Below are 22844 nucleotides of genomic sequence, written 5' to 3' on the forward strand. Positions count from 1 at the left end.
TAAACCATACCTTAAGCTTTCCCTCTTCAAAGATTTGCTATCCTGCTACTACCAGAGCTTAGATCGCTAAGTTTTGGATTGAAAATTGAAGAAAATAGATATAAGGGGAGAAGGTTTTATCGAAGGAGGGAAAACGAGGGTTTCGTTCGTCGAACTGTTCTGTTTCACTGATAACTTAATATATATATATATATAAAAGTTAACTTACGTTAACTTATATATATATATAAATAATAATATAATAATAATAATAATATAATAATATATTAATAATAATAATATAATAATATTAATAAAAAATTTATTATTAATAGTTATTTTATAATTTCTTAGCCATTAAGAAATTTCTATTTCTAAGGTATTTAGCCAACTTCGAGTACTCTAAAATACCCCGATATTTCTAAAATCAACTTATCCCAATAATCTCATCAATATTTCTAACTAAAACTGTTGTGACATTTTTGGCCTCCAATCGGATCTCCAGGGTCGCCAAACTTGAAAATATTTTTATTTCACAAATAACTCGTATTATATCCACGTATTCCAAATAAATCCCCGTAATTAACAAATTACGCTTATGTATCCACTTATTAAGTCTCCAGGGTCGCCCAACCTGAAAATATTTTTATTCCACATATAGCTCATATTACATTCACACATGCTATATAAATCTCCGTAATTAACAAATTACGATTATTTACTTACTTATAGCAAAATTTAAATTTTATACTGAAATAGATTAGTAAGATCATAATCCCACTAATTACCTGATTAACTCATAGTACAATATAAACTCTAATTATTTACCATTAGGCTTATCGGGATATTACAGTTGTTGTTATAACTTTTATTAGTCTCAAGTTTGTTGTATTTTCTTAAGTTTTTTGGAATAATTATATTAATGATAGTTTAATTATTTTATAATTATTTCAAAAAAAAATTGTGATAGTTCAAACCGCATAAACCGCAAAAACCGTACCACACCGCATCATTTTTTGCGGTGCGGTTTTTGCGGTTTTTTAGTATCGCGGTGCGGGTGCGGTTTGGACAATTGGAAAACCTGCATGTGCGGGTTGGTTTAAAAAAATGGTTAAAAACCGCACCACCCGCACCGCGAACACCCCTAGTAAACATGACTATGTGAATAAAGTTTCCTAGATTTATCAGACACAAGGTTTTGCTGATATGATAATCTACAACAGAGTTTACTTGCATTTGGAGAAGTGTTATGTTCTTTCCAGAGCATTGGTTAAAGTAAAGCTCAGGTTGGATGCATGGAGTATGCATCGGAAGGGACCGATATTGAACTTTGACTTAGATTTATTAAACTTACCGTAATATCTATTCAAGTCAATATCGCCTAGTTGATCCTAGATCAAATGATCTTAATCCTGTTATGATTAGGCTCAATCTCGAGAGGCTATTCGTGTTCTTTGATTTGTTAGTTAAGCCTACTTTTAGGTCAGGGTGATACGTACATTTTGGGAACACGGTAGTGCAATTGAGTGGGAGCGCTAACATAAACATGGAATCTATAGCTTCTATCTGGCGAATAGTAAGTAAAGGATGATCATCTCCTTCGAGCTTGACCAAACGAAAATAAATGGTGGAGATTTCATTTCACATAAGCTGAAATATCATTTATACGGGGTTAAGTATTTTAAGGATAAAATACATTGTATGGTGTAACGGTAATCTAATCCCTTTACAGTGTAGATCATTCATATAGAGGATCATTGATCAAATTAGGATTATAACAATGGATAACTAATGATGTGTCTATATGGCGGAACATATAGAGCATTCTATATACTGAGAGTGCAATTCTAAGTTCTATGCGTGGATTCAACGAATAATTAATAAGTTAGTGAATTTTAGTAATAAATTCTTGATCTACTTATTGGAAGCTCGGTTGTATAGACCCATGGTCCCCGCACTAGTTGAGATAATATTGCTTGTAAGACTCATATAATTGGTTTTGATTAATCAATTATAATTCTCAAATTAGACTATGTCTATTTGTGAATTTTTCACTAAGTAAGGGCGAAATTGTAAAGAAAGAGTTTTAGGGGCATATTTGTTAATTATGATACTTTGTATGGTTCAATTAATAAATATGATAAATGACAATATTATTTAATAATTATTTATAGTTATTAAATAGTTAGAATAGCCATTTAAATGGTTGAATTAGAAAATTGGCGTTTTTGAGAAAATCAGATGCAGAAAAGATAAAACTGCAAAATTGTAAAAAGTGAGGCCCAAATCCACTTTGTATGGCCGGCCACTTTTATAGGAATTTTCCTGTGATATTTTCATTATTTTAATGCCAAATAATTCAAACCTAACCCTTGTGGAATGCTATAAATAGATAGTGAAGGCTTCAGGAAATTAACACTTAATTTTCTATTTTTACTTCAGAGAAAAACCTGAGCCTTCTCTCTCCCTATCTTTGGCCGACCACTCTATCTTTCTCTTCCTCATTGAGATTTTGAAATCCTTAGTGTTAGAGTAGTGCCCACACACAGCAAGTGATACCTCAACCATAGTGAGGAAGATCGTGAAGAAAGACTTTCAGCAAGAAGGAGTTTCAGCACTAAAGAATCAAAGAAAGAGATACAGGTTCAGATATTAATAATGCTTTGCTACAGAAAGGAATCAAGGGCTAGATATCTGAACGGAAGGAGTCATATTATTCCGCTGCACCCAATGTAAGGTTTCCTAAACTTTATATGTGTTTATTTCATCGTTTTAGAAAGTTCATATTTAGGGTGTTAATCAACATACTTGTGAGTAGATCTAAGATCCTGGTAAAATAATTTCCAACACGCACCGCACTATTTTTTGCGGTGCGGTTTTTGCGGGTTTTTAATTTCGCGGTGCGGGTGCGGTTTGAGAAATTTGAAAAACCGCATGTGCGGGTTGGTTTGAAAAAATAGTCAAAAACCGCACCACCCGCACCACGAACACCCCTACTTTATATACTATATAAATATACCAAAAGTATGGGTAATTAAATTTCGATAATTAAAAATAGACATATAAACCTTCTTTATAATAAAAGATAAGCAATATTAACTACGAGGTCCCCCTGTTTTCAAAAATATTTACAAACTGGTTTGATAGTGCTTTACAACATAAACTTTGTATTCCCAAAATACATTTAAAATAGAGCATCCTGTTTACTGGGTCGTGCCACTGCGACTGATATGTACATTGCTGCTACGACCTCGAACTAATGGCTACTCAACCTTTGCTTGCCCTTTACCTGCACCATAAAGCACCCGTGAGTCACAGAGACTCAGCAAGAAAAGTGAATAAAATAATAACCAGTCATATTCAGCAATTCAATCTTAAATTAACTTGCATACACATTTACACAATATTATAAATATAATCCTGGTACTTTATAAAGTACCCCTTTACCACTCGTGAACCACGAGCTGAATATGTCACTATTGTTGCCCGATGAAGTAAACGATAAGTAAAAAAACTATCTGCGGTTTCAAGAGTAATTACTTGTAACTGTAATAACCGTTTCTAACCCTAGGTCATAACCGAGGCTCAACAAATATTTAATCAGAATTATGATAATAATCAAGGCTATAACCATTCAACCGTTAACATTTAGCCACATATGGTGCTTACCACTTTTCTTACCTCAATTCAGAACTCAAGCATATGGGTCGACTTGAGTGGAAAGAAAGCTGGGTGATCTCGGTCCTATGTCACGACAACCAAAACTCATGAATACCTTAAATTGAAATTCTGGAATAAAACCCTAGTTCAAAACCAAACATAACCTAACTCCAAACAACTCTAAAATAGGTCAAACAACCCATAAGCAACCTAAAACAGGTACCACGCAACACCTGGAGCCAAAACAGATCTGGAAGAAAACCTAGAAATTTCCCCTGCAGGGCAACTGGTCGACTAGTTCTGGTGCACCAGAACCACCGGTCGAACGGTTCTGGCAGACCAAGAACTTAAGGGTTCTCTTCTCCAATTTCGACCCAAAACTCCTCCAAACCTAACCAAACTTTTTAGAACAGTATAATAGCTATAAAACAACATATCTCAAGCTTCAAAACACAACAACTCAATCATTTAATCAAATTCACATACTCAAGTGAAGAAAAACTCTACTTTAGCCTCATCTAACTTATTCAATCCAAACCAGCCCCTACATCTAACTATTACAAGTTTAAACAACCTCAAAAACTACCCTAAAATCATATTCCATCATTAATATAGTTTACAACCCCTTGAAATTTCAAAACTCTAACCAAAACTAACTTAAAACCATAAGAAATCAGGGGAAAACACAACAAGAACTTACCTCAAACTTTTATGCTGCTCTAAAGAGTGATTCAGCAAGAGAGAGCGCTGAATTACAGTAAGGTTTCTCCCAAAATTGGCTGGCTTCAAGGCTTGCACGAGAGAGAAAGAGAGGGAGTAGGTTGTTTTTGGTGTGGTTACTTGGTTCTTAAGTTATGTAGTAAGAATTTTCCTTTTATTTCTTTCTTTTTTAAAATAAAAAATCAGCCCACAAAGTAAATAAGTCAAAATTTCAAAATATAAAATGACTAATCTACCTCTCAAAGAAACCTAGTCTTAAATTATAACCTAGGGGCATTATGATAATTTTACTAATCTATCCTACCGACATTCTAAAATTCTAAACTAGTCTGGAATACCTTCAAAATAATTCATCCATTAATTTTGTGATATTTCTGACCACATCATCAAGCTTCCACAGTCGCTGGGCCCGAAAAATATTTTTATTTAAAAAATAGTATCCTCGATACCCACATATCTCAATATAATCTTCGTAATTAATAAATTACGCTTTATATAACTATTTAATAAATCCTCACTAATTACCCTAAGTAAGATCATAATCTTACTTCATTACTAAAATAATTACATACTTAATAAATTTGTCTAATTACATATCATTCTATTTTTCGGGATATTAAACTATCCCCCCTTATAGAAATTTTGTCCTCGAAATTTACCTAAAAAGCTCGGGATACTGCTCCTGCATCTGCGACTCTAGCTCCCAAGTCGCTTCTTCAACCTTGTTGTTCTGCCACATCACTTTAACTAGCAGAATAGTCTTGTTATGCAACACCTTTTCCTTCCTGTCTAAAATTTGTACTGGTTGTTCTTCATATGATAAGTCGGTTTGAAGCTCGATGTCTTCATAACTTAAGATATGAGTTGTATTAGATACATATTTCTCAATCATCAAGACATGAAACACGTTATGAACCCCAGATAAAGCAGAAGGTAGAGCCAACTGATAAGCTACCTGACCTACTTTCTCAAGAATCTCGAACAGACCAATAAACCTGGGACTCAACTTTCCCTTCTTCTCGAACCTTCAAATTTCCTTTATTAGGGATACCCGAAGGAAGACAAAATCCCTAATCTGGAATTCAACATCTCTACGCTTTGGATCAGCGTAGCTTTTCTGTTTACTCTGTGAAGCAAGCATACGAGCTTCAATATTTTCAATAGACTCACTCGTTCTTTGGATAGCTTTAGGTCCAAGATACCTGCGTTCACCGGCTTCATCCCAGTGAATGGGTGAACGTGTTGGGTTTTATGCCCTAAATAAAACTCATTTCAATATAATCAGATTTACTTATTAATATAGATCAGAAATAACATTTAATGTTGCATGGTTCACATGATTTATTTCATGATTATATGTACATAATGTATAAATTCATCTGAAACCCTTTTCACATACTTGATCCTGTTTATTGTGCCGTCAACACATTGGAAAGTAAACATGACTATGTGAATAAAGTTTCCTAGATTTATCAGACATAGGGTTTTACTGATATGATAATCTACAACAGAGTTTACTTGCATTTGGAGAAGTGCTATGTTCTTTCCAGAGCATTGGTTAAAGTAAAGCTCAGGTTGGATGCATGGAGTATGCATCGGAAGGGACCGATATTGAACTTTGACTTAGATTTATTAAACTTACCGTAATATCTATTCAAGTCAATATCGCCTAGTTGATCCTAGATCAAATAATCTTAATCCTGTTATGATTAGGCTCAATCTTGAAAGGCTATTCGTGTTCTTTGATTTGTTAGTTAAGCCTACTTTTAGGTCAGGGTGATACGTACATTTTGGGAACACGGTAGTGCAATTGAGTGGGAGCGCTAGCATAAACATGGAATCTATAGCTTCTATCTGGCGAATAGTAAGAAAAGGATGATTTCCTTCGAGCTTGACCAAACGAAAATAAATGGTGGAGATCTCATTTCACATAAGCTGAAATATCATTTATACGGGGTCAAGTGTTTTAAGGATAAAATACATAGTAGGGTGTTACGGTAATTTAATCCCTTTACTGTGTAGATCATTCATATAGAGGATCATTGATCACATTAGGATTATAACAATGGATAACTAATGATGTGTCTATATGGTGGAACATATAGAGCATTCTATATACTGAGAGTGCAATTCTAAGTTCTATGCGTGGATTCAACGAAGAATTAATAAGTTAGTGAATTTTAGTAATAAATTCTTGATCTACTTATTGGAAGCTCGGTTATATAGACCCATGGCCCCCCCACTAGTTGAGATAATATTGCTTGTAAGACTCATGTAATTGGTTTTGATTAATAAATTATAATTCTCAAATTAGACTATGTCTATTTGTGAATTTTTCACTAAGTAAGGGCGAAATTGTAAAGAAAGAGTTTTAGGGGCATATTTGTTAATTATGATACTTTGTATGGTTCAATTAATAAATATGATAAATGACAATATTATTTAATAATTATTTATAGTTATTAAATAGTTAGAATTGGCATTTAAATGGTTGAATTAGAAAATTGGCGTTTTTAAGAAAATCAGATGCAGAAAAGGTAAAACTGCAAAATTGCAAAAAGTGAGGCCCAAATCCACTAGTATAGGGCCAGCCACTTTTGTAGGCAATTTAAACTGATATTTTCATTATTTTAATGCCAAATAATTCAAACCTAACCCTTGTGGAATGCTATAAATAGATAGTGAAGGCTTCAGGAAATTTACACTAAAATTTCACACTTAAATTTTCTATTTTTCCTTCAGAGAAAAACCTGAGCCTTTCTCTCTCCCTATCTTTAGCTGCCACTTCTTCTTTCTCTTCCCTCTTGAATTTCGAAATCTTAGTGTGAGAGTAGTGCCCACACACATCAAGTGATACCTCAATCATAGTGAGGAAGATCGTGAAGAAAGATCATCAGCAAAGGAGATTCAGCATCAAGGATTCAGAGAAAGAGATCCAGGTTCAGATATTGATAATGCTCGCTACGTAAAGGAATCAAGGGCTAGATATCTGAACGGAAGGAGTCATATTATTCCGCTGCACCCAATGTAAGGTTTCTTAAACTTTATATGTGTTTAATTTATCGTTTTAGAAAGTTCATATTTAGGATGTTAATAAACATACTTGTGAGTAGATCTAAGATCCTGGTAAAATAAATTCCAACAACTGGCCTCAGAGCCATGGTAATTGATTTACTTGCAAGAAATTTGGACTTTAAAACGATTGTTTGTATGTTCTTTGGATGGTATCATGTTGTATTGAGTGTTATTTGATGATTGGTTGATGTTTGTAAATTTTTGTGAAAAATAATTGCGATTTTGTTTCTGGAATTATTTTTATTGGATAGTATGGGAAAAATTAAGCAAGTTAGCCTTTTACAGAACTCAATTTCGATTTTATTTGAATTAGTTATGAATTTTTGAAGATTTGAAAAAAATCGGGGCTGTGCTGAAATTTTCCTGCGATCGCAAATCTGTCCGTACAGTTCACAATTTTTTCGTTTTTCTTCGATTTTTCATGCTTTTTCATGGAATTAACTTCCGATTTTTGGTATAGTTTTGTATTTATACTATTACTATTCCTAATTCAATTCTAATTATCATTTTGAATTAATTTAATATTTTTTAAATTTAATTCAAGATATTAGTGTAATTTGAATTTGAATAGAATTAGTATCTATCTTCTTGCTTAAAAATCTATCTTATTTTAAAATTTGATTATATCTTATCTTATTTTAAATTTAAAAATAAGATATTTATAATCATGTAATTTTTAAATGATATAAGATATTTTGCTAATTTTTTAAATTTTGTTATTTTATTTATTTAAATTACATTTAAAATTTGAAAAAGATATTTATTTATCTTTTCTAATTTTTTATTTAATTTTTATTTATAAAATAATATTTAAAATTTAAAAGTAGTTAGCAAATTTTTGAAATGATATTTAGGTTGGTTGAAACCTAATTTTTCAAAATTGTAGGTTTAATTTTAAATTTAATTTTTTTTTTAAATTTTCGAATTATTCAAAATTTTTTTTTAAAAATTTTCGAAAATTATTTTTTATTTTATTAATTATTTCGAAATTAATAATTTAATTTAAAATTAAATAAATCCTACATCCAACTATCCAGCTAACCTTGTTGCAGGAGTATGTGTTTTAGCTTGTGTGTAAGTTTTCAAAACCTATTATTACTTGATTGCAAATAGCCATGGTTACTTTTTGCCAGATCTAATGATCTGATGGCTCCCTTGGTCAAGTTAATAATTTGTAACATGTATATTTACAATCTTCTTTCATCTGTGTATGACCTAGCAACATGATAGGACCCATCCAAAGTGTGCCTGTGTGGGCCTATGTGTTTAATTTTATTATAGATGCATATAGGTTGTTGTTGCTAAAATAAATTATCATAGTTCTTGATAGAATTTATTTAGGTCCATTTAGTTTTTGGGCCTATTCAATTAATAACAGTTGTTCTTATTAAGGTTAAATTCCTCTCTTTTGGGCCTTGTGTGAGAGTTGGGAGCCATAGTAGTGGGTACGACATACTGAACCCAGCACCCCCTCACATGAACCACCCCAATTGTGAAGGCCCAATTGCCTGATTTGAATAACTGTACTAGGTTAATTAAGCTAGTTTAACCTAATAAAAATTGATTAGCAACATAATTAATTTCATTTATTTTGACTTAGAGCATCTGCTACCACATTTGCCTTGCAGGGTGGTAGAGAATCTCGTAGTCATAATCTTTGACCAGTTCTAACCATCGTCGTTGCCTCATATTTAAGTCCTTCTGAGTGAAAAAGTACTTGAGCCTTTTGTGATCAATATAAATCTCGCATTTCTCACCAACAGATAGTGACGCCAAACTTTCAATGCGAAAACAATTGCTGCCAGTTCAATATCATGGGTGAGATACTGCTGTTCATACTTTTTCAATTGCCTGGATGCATAAGCAATCACTTTCCCTGACTGCATAAGAACACAACCTAACCCATGTTTGGATGCATCACAATAAATCACAAACTTTTCATCATTTACCGGTAAGGTTAACACAGGAGCGGTAATCAATCTTTGTTTCATTCCCTATATTTTATCGTAACATTCCTTCATAAAATATTAATAATTAATAATAACTATATAAGATATACTTTTTTACACTAACAATATAAAAATATTTTAAACTTAAATAATTATAATTGAATTATTTTATTTTAAATCAATTATTATAACGACCACGACTTATATTGCATAGTTAAAATGACATAGAGAAAAATATAAAAAAATTAATGTATAGTGTGGGAGGTAAAATAAAAAAAATAAAATTTTAGTAAAATATTAAAAAAAAATAGAATAAAACTATTGGGTAGAATCTGAAATATTAAAAAAAAATCTACTTTCTTTTTTTTAAAAAAAAATCTACTTTCTCAAAGTTATATTATAATACAAATTAAATTAAATTTATTACACAGAGGAAGATCGTTTCATTTACTCCCTGCATAAAAAACAGATAAAGAAAAAGTGTTTCAAGTGTCAGATTTAAGAATAATAAGAAGAAGAAGATGAAATTGAATTGGAGTAGTCTGTTAATTTCCCCATTATTCCTTCTCATTCTCATTGTTTCAGTCTCACTCGATTTTAACAATACTCGCTTAATCTCATCAACAGAACCTCAACTCGGTTAGTATAAATACTGTTTTCCTTTGCTTTCTCCCTCGTTTCACATCAAAAATGGCTCCCACGTTCATGGCGGTGGTGGTCGCTGGCTCCATCTCGGCTTTGTTTCTCCGATTCGATTCTCACTCTAATTCTCACACTTTCAAACTTTATTCTCTCCTTCTCAACTCCTTGCCTTCAACGCACTCTTATTCTTCTTCTTTACTGTTTTGATTCCGACTCCCTTTATGTTAGCTCGCAGCAGCGTGATCTCGACGTCCTTTCGATTTATTTTTGCAGATCTGTAGCTTCCGAGCTAGTTGACGGCGTCGGTGATGCCTTCGTTCGCAGGTACTTTCGATTCTGGTCATTCTTGGTTTGCTTTTGGAATACTTGCTATATTCGTTAGGTGTTGATTTTAATGTTCAGTTCCGTTTCAATTTCGATAAAATGTGAGGAAATGGAAAGAAAATGATATTGTGAGATAACCCACGGTTTGTTGTTACAAAGGAACCGAGTACAACGAAATGGAAGAGGAATTTGACTAGGGGTTAATATATTTATGTATCATGGAAGTTGGTTCTATTACCGTTTTGTTCGCAAATATTTTGACTTGACCAAAAATTTAGGACAAATTAGAGCTTTAATTGATAATTTGACTAGAATTTGGACTTGCTTGAGCTAGGGTTATTAAATTTATAGTGGATTGATTTCATCTTTACTATTTATAGAATGGTTTTCTAGCAGTAGTTTCCTTTTTGATGATATAGTGCAGTAGGGAAAGGAACAAAATGGAAATTAACTTTCTATATTAGTTTCCTTGGAGATTTGAGATCGCTAGAGCTTTCATTTCTTTCAGAAATTTATACTTACATTACTAGATAGAGAAATTGCGAGAAATGTTACTGTTAGTAGCTTCATTTTGAATGATTTGGGATGCATAATTTAGGGATGTTGAAAGAGTCCCAATGGTTGAGAAGGAAACTGCTCCTTTTTTGGTTCTTGATGTCAATCACCGAAGCTTATGCACCCGATAATCTACTGATAACAAGTTCGGGATCTCCGGTTGGTACCCCTGAGGTGGCACCTGCTATGCCTAATCTTCCCCTTCCAGCCAATATACCAGAGTCTAATGGGCCATGGCGAAAGCATTTCTTGCAGCTTGGTTCACCTATTCATTTATCACCATCTCATCCTCCTTTGACTTCACATTTCTCAAAACCTTTGATGAAGAGGAAAGAGTTGGCACCTTCCTTCGTCGGCTTCAAAAACATTGCTCCAACACAATCTGACGTTGGTGTGTTGCCTTCTGGTTTAGCTCAGCCACCACTGTCTCCTTCTGTCTCCAGTAAGTTAGAACATGTATAGTTGCTTTTAAATTTTAATTTTATTCAATATTTAGATGTTAATATTTTTTTTTTCTTCTGTCGTATATGACACATTTATCATAATGCTTCACATTCATTTTGCCCTTTTTTGCAATTTCTTTAAATTGAATTTCCATCACATACCTGCGTTGTCATATTTTAAACTCATCAACTCTGGTGTCTTTCTTTTCATCTAAATCCTTGCTATGATTATATTTATGCATGTTTACATTTCTGTTTGTTCAGATTGCTGCAAACCAGATATGGTGATGCTACGGGGGAGTAAAGAATGCCACTGTGTTTATCCTATAAAAATTGACCTTCTCCTTCTCAATGTCTCACAAAATCCTAATTGGACTCTATTCTTAGACAGTTTGGCTTTGGAACTTGGTTTGAAAGTTTCTCAAATTGAGTTGATAAACTTTTACGTACTTAGCTTGTCAAGATTAAATATTTCAATGGATATTACTCCAAGCACGGGAATCAGTTTTTCTTTTACCGAAGCATCTGCTATAAACTCTTCTCTTGCCATGCATAGAGTTCATTTGAACCCTAAGTTAGTGGGTGATTACAAACTTCTCAACATTACCTGGTTTCAGGCTCCACCTCCTTCTCAAGGTATGTAATAACTTGGACATGCCAATAAAAAAGCTTTGAAGAATTTGATATGCTTATTAGAGTTATTTAATTAAGAGATTGATGTACATTCAAAAGGTGAAGAATTTTTTAATGTTTTGAAGTTTATTTTAGGCTGGAATTTTACTGTTGATTAAACTTGACATTGAGAGTACCTTTTATCTATCCCATAGCTTTAGTAAAGAACAACTACATAAGCTATGCCGACTTTACTGTTTCTATAGAAAGAAAAATGCTATCTAGACCAAAACATGCTAGTTTATTTAAATATTTGAGCATGGTGGAAAATCATACGAAATGATCGGAAGTGATTGAAAACATAGGGGCATTTTCTTATTCAGTCCTCAAATCCTAGTGAAACATTATGATAAGCATAGTTTTCAAAACTTGGAGCACAAAAAGTTTCTCGTAAGAAATTAGTACTGTGTAAGTTTTTCATGAGATGGGACCATACATATTAGCGCTGATTAAAGGCTGCATGTATCATTTTGTTTAAGGATATACATGATGTCAATCTTATTAATAATGCAGTATAATCTGTTGAGTGTTTTTTTTATATACCAACTACCAAGAAGCTATCTAGCCACATTTGAGATGCTTTTATATTATTATTATTATTATTATTATTATTATTATTATTATTATTATTATTATTAAATCTTAGCATCCAAACCAATAACCCTAATTTTTTTTTTTAATTTTCTATAGCCTATAGCATAAGCTATATGATATCTCATAAGTAGAACTGCATCTTGCTGGTATGATTGAGCTTTATTTTCATGCCATCATGGTTTATAAATATATTACTTTTAAACCATCAAAAACAACTCTGGTGTAGTTATGCTGCATTTTAATTTACTTCTCCTTGCAGCCAGCAGTTGTCCAAACCAATCGATTTTATGAACATTGATATGGCTTTTGTGTTTGTTACACAGCTCCTCACATTGCTACAGCACCTGTAAAACCCCCACCTCATCGTGCTCCTGCTTCTGTATCTCCCAATACTTCAAACGAAGGGAGGCATCCAAATTTGATTCTTATTCTTGGTATTGGTGCTGGTGTGCTGATTGTTGCCATCATCTCTTTGTTTATTGTTTGTTTATGCATGTTCAGTCAAGATAAAACAAAAGCGCCTCCTGTGGAACTGGATACAGGTACTGTTATGGAAAATAATTTTTGTCCATCTTCATTTTGTTAAATCCTAAATTATGGGTTCGCAGATATTCATTTTCTTTTGTAGTTTAATAGTTTGATGGTATATATATATATATTTCTGTTATCCCCTTCCCCTTCGACAACTTTACATGTACTTGACTAAATTGGAAAAGAAAAAGAGTTAGTTAGTACTTTATCAGAATCAAGTGAATTCATATTTTGGAGTACTGCATTTGTTGAATTTCTCATACTAAAATCTACTTTACCACAAAGATGCATGTAGCATTAAAACATTTTTTTTTGAAGTACACCATGTTCCAAATCTAATTTGAGTTTGTACTGCACCTGTAATGATCTTTTAATTTACTTGATGAATCTTTTATTCCAGAAAAACAGAGGACCGTTAATCCAGTTCCTGTTGTTGGATCTCTACCCCATCCAAGTAGCACACGATTTCTGGCATATGAAGAACTTAAAGAAGCAACAAACAACTTTGAATCTGCAAGCATACTTGGAGAGGGTGGGTTCGGAAAAGTTTTTAAGGGTGTCTTAAGTGATGGTACGGCTGTTGCAATCAAGAAGCTCACTAATGGAGGCCAACAAGGGGATAAGGAATTTTTAGTTGAGGTGGAAATGCTTAGCAGGTTGCACCACCGTAATCTTGTGAAACTTGTAGGTTACTATAGCAATCGTGATTCCTCGCAGAACTTACTTTGCTATGAGCTTGTTCCAAATGGTAGCCTAGAAGCCTGGCTCCACGGTACAATTCTTTTCCCCGATAACCTTTTCTAAAAAAAACCCTGCTTTAGATAAATATATTTTTTTACTAGATTTTCTTTAGTTAGAAAGTTTTCAGTTGAGTATATCATACATGCAATCCTTTTCTTTTTGCATTATAATTATTTCTTTTGATTGGTATTAGTGCCAATGATTCTCTGTTGTCCTCAGGTCCCATGGGAGTAAATTGTCCTCTTGATTGGGATACCAGAATGAAAATAGCACTTGATGCCGCCAGAGGACTTGCATACCTGCATGAAGACTCACAACCCTGTGTTATTCACAGAGACTTTAAAGCGTCTAACATTTTACTTGAGAACAACTTTCATGCCAAAGTTGCTGATTTTGGTCTTGCGAAACAGGCACCTGAAGGAAGAACAAATTACTTGTCTACTCGTGTTATGGGCACATTCGGGTTCGCCTCATCTCTAACTTTTTTATTTTTACAACTCTATCTGGTGTTGACATGAATTATAATTAACCTACAGGTATGTTGCTCCTGAATATGCCATGACTGGACATCTACTAGTCAAGAGTGATGTTTACAGTTATGGGGTGGTCTTGCTTGAATTACTCACCGGCAGGAAGCCTGTGGATATGTCTCAACCGGCTGGCCAGGAAAACCTCGTCAGTTGGGTTAGTACAACTCATAAATCACTTCCTCATTTCTTGTTTTTGACTGTCCAAAGAATAGACTGCTTTCAATTTTGTGTTAACTAATTTGTATGTCATGAAATGTTCTCTTTCACTTAACAATTAACAAATGTGTTATAATCCTTCCAGGCCAGACCCATTCTTAGAGATAAGGATCGGCTGGATGAGCTTGCTGATCCAAAACTTGGAGGTAAGTACCCCAAGGAAGATTTTATTAGGGTGTGCACAATTGCAGCTGCATGTGTCGCTCCTGAGGCAAACCAGCGTCCCACTATGGGCGAAGTTGTACAGTCACTCAAGATGGTTCAACGGGTCACTGAATACCAGGATTCCATGGCCTCCTCCAATGTGCGACCAAACTTAAGACAGTCATCAACTACATTCGAGTCCGATGGGACATCTTCAATATTCTCTTCTGGTCCCTTCTCTGGTCTTAGCGCCTTCGACAATGACAATATCTCTCGAACAGCAGTTTTCTCCGAAGATCTTCATGAAGGACGATGAATAATATACGTCTCATTCTTCGTTCTGTTTAACGAGTCAGACTTTCACTCATCAAGGGTTGGAACTCGTTCTATTTTATGTGGCTCGAGACTTGCAGACAGCAAGGCTGGAGTTCTCCCCCTTCGAAACAAGGACCTGAATTGGAGCACAATCATTTGGGAAAAGGGTGTATTTTTGTAGTTGTGTGTCATTGGTTGAGGGAAGGAAGGATAATCTCTTGTGTCCATTTTATTGTTTCCCCCAGCATTAGGCAAATGGTTGGTGAATTTTGTATATATATTCCATGTAAGGTTGTTTTACGATATTGGCTACTTGAAGTTTTTTGTTTTTGTTCTCTTTGCCAAAATATCTTTCTATATCAAATCACACCTGCACCGAAAGTTCATTCATTGAAACATGACTATAACACTAACACACTGATGGAAGTTATTATCTGGGCAGATTCGATAGAAGTGTTTACAGCTCTCCTGTTCTGATGGATTTCAATCCAAAGTCATCAAGGGAAAGTAACTGAAACTACCTACTTGCTTGCCTTTTCTTGCACCGTTTGGTAGTCTCAATTAATTTGATTAGTATTTTTTTTATTTCTTTTTCTTTAGTGAAATTTACCTTTATTATAATCTCTCTTTTTTTGCAAAGGCAAATACATTTTGGATGCTTCAACATATTATAGCTCTCCTGTAGTAATGCGTTTTTTTTTCTTAGTCGTTTTAATATGTATATATATTTTTAAATGCTTTCTTTTTAATATAACAGTATTAGTAAAATGTTTATATTGGAGTTGTTATTATTTAATTATTAATTTAAATAATAATAAAATAAAATTTAATATAATTTAATTATATTTTTTTACATATATAAAATTTAATTTAATTTTAAATTTATTTATAAAAATTATATCTAATTAATTTTATTAAATAATAAAATAAGTAAATAAGTTTAGATATTTTAAATAATATAATTAATAAATTTGTTATAAAGTATAATTAGTTAATTAAATTAAGGTCTAATTAAAATTTAAATTAAGATTTATATAAAAAATAATTATTTAATTGATATTTTTAAATTAAATTTAAATATTTAAAATTATTTTTTCAATAATTAATTGATTGATTTAACGATGTTAAATTCAAACTATCAATTTTAGGAGAAAAAACTATTAAACTAACATTTTTTTTTATTAAATAACCACATATAAGAGAGATATTTGTTTTGTAGTGTCTTTTTAATTAATATCGAATAGTTGTAAGAGACAATTTCTAAATGTAAATTGTGCCCATTTTGAGGTCTGTAGCAGTTATACATTTTAACTACCTTTTTGGTTTTTAACTACCTATTTTTCAAATTCTTTTTTTCCCTCCCTCGTTCCCTGATCAATCTAACTGCCTCCTGGGTTCATGTTCATTGATTTCCTTCTCATCTTACAACTCACTCCCCAGTTGTTGTCCCTGTATCTTTGTACAATGGATCCACTCATGAATGCAATTCACAATACTTTATCTTTACCTAAAGAGGAAGGATCAGTTTTCACCCTCCCTGAAGAGGCTGCTGCGTCTCATACTTCTCACTCTAGTCACATGTTCATTGCTCGGGTTCTCACTGATTCATATGTCCATAACCCATCTTTCATTGATCAAATGTCTGGACATTGGAAAGGCCGGTTCCCTGTTGTGATTTCTGCCTATGGTGAAGATATGTTCAAGGTTTCTTTTGGTTGTGCAGGGGATAAGTTTCGGGTTATGAATAAAGAACTTGACACTTTCAAAATCATCTCATAGTGATGCACACTCCAAGTGCTCTGCAAAATGTCGCAATCACTGATTTGTTGTCAACGCCATTCTGGGTGCAAGTATATCGCCTACCCTTTTTAAGTAAGTCCAAGGCCCTTGCCAAAGCTTTAGGAAATTTAATTGGTGAATATGTAGATGTCCATGAGGACTCTCTCGATGAAGGTTGGGGACCTTTTCTTCGAATTCGGGTGAAACTTATGATCAACAAGCCTCTTCCTCGTGGCAGAATGATAAGCCTTCCTAAGGTGCAAGATGAGTTTTGGATAGACTTTCGATATGAGCGCTTGCCAGAATTTTGTTTTGAGTGTGGCATTCTCGGACATCCTTTTGAGAAGTGTATTAAATTCATGGAGCGTATGGATAATGGCAATGACGATGATCTTCCTTATGGTCCTTGGATGAAGGGATCGAAACTTCCTTCCACGGGTTATGATAAGTATCGCACCGATTTTTCAAAGGGAAATGCCTGGCCATTATTAACCCGTCTTGCCCGTACCACTCTCACATCTACAATCCCCCGTTTGCACACCATTGGCCCCCCTCAGCCCCCATATCTGACTGCTGCAGAATCGCTCTCTGCCCCAATCATTTCCCAAACACCACTTAGTCACCCTACTACCAACTACTCTCATTCAACTATCCCTCTGTCTACACTAAACTCCACACTGCATCCACCTTCCACTATCCTACATTCTAACAAGCCCCCACCAATCCCAATCACTTCCCAACATCGACCTGCACCTGCTATGCAACATCACCAACACACTGTTACTTCTTCACCATTTATTCCTCCACCAACATCACCAACACACTCTGATATGCAAACCGACTACAGCCTCTCTGTCACCAATTTGCCTGGAATATTTACTCCTGATATTGGATCTGCTTCTAGGCCTTTCCTTCCCATTGCCACTTATCCACCAACTTTAACACCATCACCATTTAAATCTGCCTCCTCCTCTGCTGTTCACATTGCAACTCCACCGTCAGTATCCACCTCTTCTATTGTTACAACTGCTTCCAATAAAGAAAATTACCCATCTACACCCGTGACCAAGAGACAAAATGACACTCTCTCTATGAGGCAATTTCTTAAAAGATGTCGTAACCAAAATGCTTCCTCCTTTCTTGTGGGTGAAAACTCAAGTCAAAATGTTTCCTATGATGATATGGATTCGGATGGCTTCATTGATGATTCTGCAGAGATTGCTTTGCAATCCCGCGATTCATTATGAAAATCTTGAGTTGGAATGCGCGGGGTTTGGGGAACCCGTCTGCATTCAGGCATTTACGATTGCTTGCCAAACAACAATCGCCCCATATTTTGTTTCTTATGGAAACAAAACTCCCACAGAATTCTGTTTCTCGCTTTCGTCAAACTTTAAATTTCGCTAATGGATTGGAATCACCACGATCTGGCCTTAGTGGTGGGCTGCTACAGCTGTGGTACCAGAATATTGATGTTACATTGGTGAACTTTGGAAAAACTTTTTTCGATTGCTATGTCAAGGCTGATAATGAGGCTAGCTTCCATCTCACAGCTTTCTATGGTGCTCCGGATGCCCAAAATAAACCTGATTCTTGGATGCTTTTGCAACGACTTGCTGATGTTTCTCCATCTCTTTATTGGTTAGTCATTGGTGAATTCAATGAGATTCTCTCTAATGAGAATAAATCGGGTGGCTGTCTCAGAAGTGAAAGGCATATGGAAGCTTTTCGTAAGACTCTTGATCATTGTAAGTTACATGAGACGGTGTTTGAAGGGGACCCTTTTACATGGATTAAGAATCGTTCTGGTGTGAGCACTATTAAAGAGCGTTTGGACTGGTGTTTTGTGAACCATCACTGGGAGAATCACTTTCAAGCTCCAGGGGTCCTTCATCTCGATTACTTTAGTTCAGATCACAGGGCTATCTCCGCTTCTTTTGCTCCTATTAATTCTCGGGTACAGCACGACAAGCGACGTAGTAGGTTTCGCTTTGAAAAACTTTGGCTCTCGGATGACCAATGTAAAGATATCATTGTTGCTAGTTGGAAATCATCATCAACTTCTGACCCGATCTCTGTTGTCCTTGGTAATTTGGATGAATGTGCCGTTAATCTACAGAAGTGGCATTTTGATAAATATGGTAACATGAAGAAGAGAATAACTGATGCACAATTGCAAGTGGAAACTCTCAATAACAGTCCCCATCGAACACCAGCAACTATGAATTCTTTGAAAAATTCAGAGGCTTTGTTAGATGAATTATTGGAGCAAGAGGAGATTTATTGGCAGCAGCGCTCTCGCGTTGATTGGTTACATGCAGGAGACCGGAACACTAAGTTCTTCCACGCTAAAGCCTCAGCAAGAAAGTCAAATAACACAATTAAATTTTTGCTTGATGAGAATGGTAATCGGGTCTCTTCTAAATCTGAACTTGCAGCTGCCATCCACGACTACTTTGTTGAAATTTTTACTGCTTCTACATTGGATGAAGTTGCCCTTGTTACCACTTTAAACACCATCCCTTCAACAGTTACAGCTGAGATGAATGCCACCCTTCTAAAACTCTTTGAAGCTACTGAAGTCGAGGCTGCTTTGCACTCAATGGCAGCCGATAAGAGCCCGGGTATCGATGGAATGTCTCCACTATTTTATCAACATAATTGGGGTGTGGTTGGTCACTTAGTTACAGAGCAGATCCTACAAGTCTTAACAAAACACTTATTACACTAATTCCCAAGATCAAGAAACCACAACGATTGCAAGACTTTCGTCCCATCAGCCTTTGTAATGTTATCTCCAAGCTTGTCACCAAGGTGCTTGTTAACCGCTTTAAACATGTCCTTCCTTATGTCATTTTAGAATCACAAAGTGCTTTCTTGCCTAATCGTTTTATTACGGACAATGTTCTAGTAGCCTTTGAGTTGGTCAATGCTATTAAGAACAAAACATCGGGTCGAAAAGGTGTTGCTTCGTTGAAACTAGACATGAGTAAAGCATTTGATCGGGTTGAATAGAGTTTCATTGAGAGGGTCATGGGTAAGATGGGGTTTGCTAGTGATTGGATAAGGCTGATTATGAGCTGCTTGCGTACTAATAGCTTCTCCTTTATCTTAAATGGTGAGGTCACGAGATCACTCCTTCCATCAAGAGGACTCCGTCAAGGTTGTCCACTATCGCCATACTTGTTTCTAATCTGTTCTGAGGCCTTGTCCAGATTACTCCAACATGAAGAAGAAGTTGGTCATCTTAATGGGTTTAAGTTAACAAGACATGCTCCATCCATCTCTCATTTGTTTTTCGCAGATGATAGCCTTCTTTTCTGTCAAGCAAATGAGTCCTCTTGCCTTGCCATTAAAAGATCATTGGATTTCTATCACAAAGCTTCGGGTCAAGTTCTCAATTTAGACAAATCAGTTATGTCTTTCTCACCCAATACAACACTGGCGGCTCAAGTTTTTTTCCATCGACCTCTGAACATGCCAATCTGTGAATGCCACGAAAGATACCTTGGTTTGCCTTCCTACTTTGGGAGGGATAAAAAGAGGATGTTTAGTGATATTAAGGAGAAAATATGGCGACTAATGCATACTTGGAGTGAGAATTTTTTTTTAGCTGGTGGTCGCAAGTGCTTCTTAAAGCGGTAGTCCAATCCATTCCTACATATGCAATGAGTTGCTTTCGTCTACCGGTTTACTTTTGCAGCCAACTTGAGTCTATGATGGCAAATTTTTGGTGGGGCTTGAATGAGAATGGCAACAAGATTCATTGGCGCTCTTGGAAGCTTCTGTGTAAAAGGAAAGACAGTGGCGGTATGGGGTTTCGTTCTTTCATGCATTTAATCAAGCAATGCTTGCAAAGCAAGCTTGGAGAAACAACCAGACTCCTTACTTGCAAAGGTGCTGAAGAGTAGATACTACCCAAATAACAATTTCCTTCAAGCTAACATTGGTCACTCCCCCTCTTTTACTTGGCAAGGCATCCATTGGGGTAGAAGCCTTTTTGTTGCTGGTTTACGTTGGAAAATTGGAGAAGGATGTAGGATAAATTGTGCTGATGACCCGTGGATTCCAAGACATTCCACCTTTCGGCCATACCACTTCTCCGGACCACCTGATACGACTGTCTCAAACTTAATTGCAGATGAAAGGCAATGGGATTTAGCACTCCTAAATCAATGGTTTTCCTCTCCAGATGTAGATCGTATCTTAACTATTCCACTGAGCTTTTTCCGTTATGAAGATACCCTTGCTTGGAACCCCTGCTCCTCTGGAATATATTCGGTCCAAACAGGCTATCACCTAGCTGCTTCCCTAGCAGAAACCGATGACAGCTCATGTTCTTCAACGTTTGCTTCATGGTGGAACTTCTTATGGTCACTGTCCTTGCCACAAAAGATTAAGATTTTCATTTGGCGGGCCTTTAATGATGCTCTCCCTGTTGCAACAGCCCTTGTAAAGCGCAAGATTATCACAGATTCAACTTGTTCCTTGTTCCATCTGTCAACAAGCTTGGGAAACTGCTGGGCATGCACTATTCAGTTGTAAGTATGCTCGATCTGTTTGGCGACATCTTGATATTACTCATGACTGGAATACTGCTAGGCTTATGCACAAAGGTGATTATTTGGTGCACTTTGGGCAATCTGGACTGAACGGAACCGTGTGGTTCATGGTCACAAAGCCAAACCAGCAAAAGACCTTGCTTTTTTTTTGCAAAAAACTATTGGCATAACTACACTGCTGCCCAACTGAAGTGCTCTTCTTCTGCACCAGATCCCAACTCGCTCGCTGCAGCTACTACTGCTTCTTTGCCACAAATTTCTCCTGCTGCACCATTGATGCCGTGGACTCCTCCTCCACTTGGAATGCTGAAGATGAATGTCGATGCGGCAGTAGATAGCACACGAAAAATTACTGGTATTGGTGCTTTAATTCGAAGTTCAAATGGTGAGGTTGTAGCAGCCATTTCAAAGCCGATTCTTGGTTGTTATGCATCTCATGAAATGGAGGCAATTGCTATGTTTCACTGCTTAAACTGGGCCATTCAACTTCAATTGCTGGTCAGCCTTGTTGAGACGGATGCCCTTCGAGTTTCAAATGCTTTATGCAAATATTCATCAGCTATTTCTTCTTTTCAAGATTTAATTGCTGATATCACTAGTCTTTTATCTTTTTTTCTTAATGTAAATGTTTCTCATGTCAAACGTTCAACAAATATGGCTGCGGACGGGTTGGCTAAGTTTGCTTTAGGGGTGGATGAGGCTTGTTATTGGTCAGATTGTATACCTCCGCCTATAAACTCTGTTATTATAAATGACTATACCTTTTAATTTATGATAACAAGTTTATTTCCTAAAAAAAAAAAAATATATCAGTTTTTTTTTCTTTTTTTGAAATGGGAGAATTTCTGTTATTTAAGATTTTTTTTTTTTGCAAAGGTTTAGAACATTTCAAATGATCTATAATAGTGGCTTTATTTATTTATTTATTTTTTTTGCCAGATGTATTCTTTAAAACTCTGATTGTTATCCATGAAGTGTTTATTATTATTATTATTATTATTACTAGGGAACTAAGCCGCGCTTCGCGCGGTGTTGTTCAACTTTTACAATTTTTTATTATATAAATATATTATACTTGTTGAGTGATATGATTTAAAATATAATATTTTTATATGTGTAAGTAATAGTATTGAAATTAGAAACATATCATTTTTAAAATATATAAAGATGATACTTTGTGATTAATATTAAAAATAGTAGAAATAACAAAGAAATTGCATGTGTTATTATAAAAGAATAAATGAAAAAGAAAACTATTTAACAATTTAATAAATTGGGTTTGTGACTAATGATGTAGTTCTTTTTTAAAAAAACTATTTAGACTTATTTTTTTCTTTAATAGAAAGAAACAATATAACTATACTATTTATGAAAGTTTTTACATTTTGTTTTATAAGAAGACAACTTTAAAAA

General features: G+C 34.9%; 2 protein-coding genes across 3 annotated transcripts; both read left to right on the forward strand.

Annotated features, from left to right (window-relative positions):
- Positions 1-9787: 9787 nt before the first annotated feature.
- LOC115707839 (proline-rich receptor-like protein kinase PERK3) lies at positions 9788-15480 on the forward strand. 2 transcript variants are annotated; one of them, XM_030635960.2, is made up of 9 exons: positions 9788-10022; positions 10299-10349; positions 10948-11346; positions 11612-11983; positions 12937-13155; positions 13545-13916; positions 14105-14348; positions 14422-14569; positions 14717-15480. In XM_030635960.2, the coding sequence occupies exons 2-9, from the start codon at positions 10334-10336 to the stop codon at positions 15089-15091; spliced, it is 2145 nt and encodes a 714-aa protein (XP_030491820.1). In that variant the 5' UTR covers positions 9788-10022; positions 10299-10333; the 3' UTR covers positions 15092-15480. The 2 variants fall into 2 exon arrangements, with proteins under 2 accessions (XP_030491820.1, XP_060963997.1); XM_061108014.1 differs by having other exon boundaries at positions 9788-10349.
- Positions 15481-19911: 4431 nt separating this feature from the next.
- On the forward strand, positions 19912-22199 carry LOC115715819 (uncharacterized). The gene is made up of 5 exons (XM_061107971.1): positions 19912-20510; positions 20573-20679; positions 20729-21410; positions 21472-21541; positions 21624-22199. The coding sequence occupies exons 1-5, from the start codon at positions 19912-19914 to the stop codon at positions 22197-22199; spliced, it is 2034 nt and encodes a 677-aa protein (XP_060963954.1).
- Positions 22200-22844: the final 645 nt, after the last annotated feature.

Source organism: Cannabis sativa, unplaced genomic scaffold (genome assembly GCF_029168945.1).
Source record: "Cannabis sativa cultivar Pink pepper isolate KNU-18-1 unplaced genomic scaffold, ASM2916894v1 Contig3, whole genome shotgun sequence".
Taxonomy (NCBI): Eukaryota; Viridiplantae; Streptophyta; class Magnoliopsida; order Rosales; family Cannabaceae; genus Cannabis; species Cannabis sativa.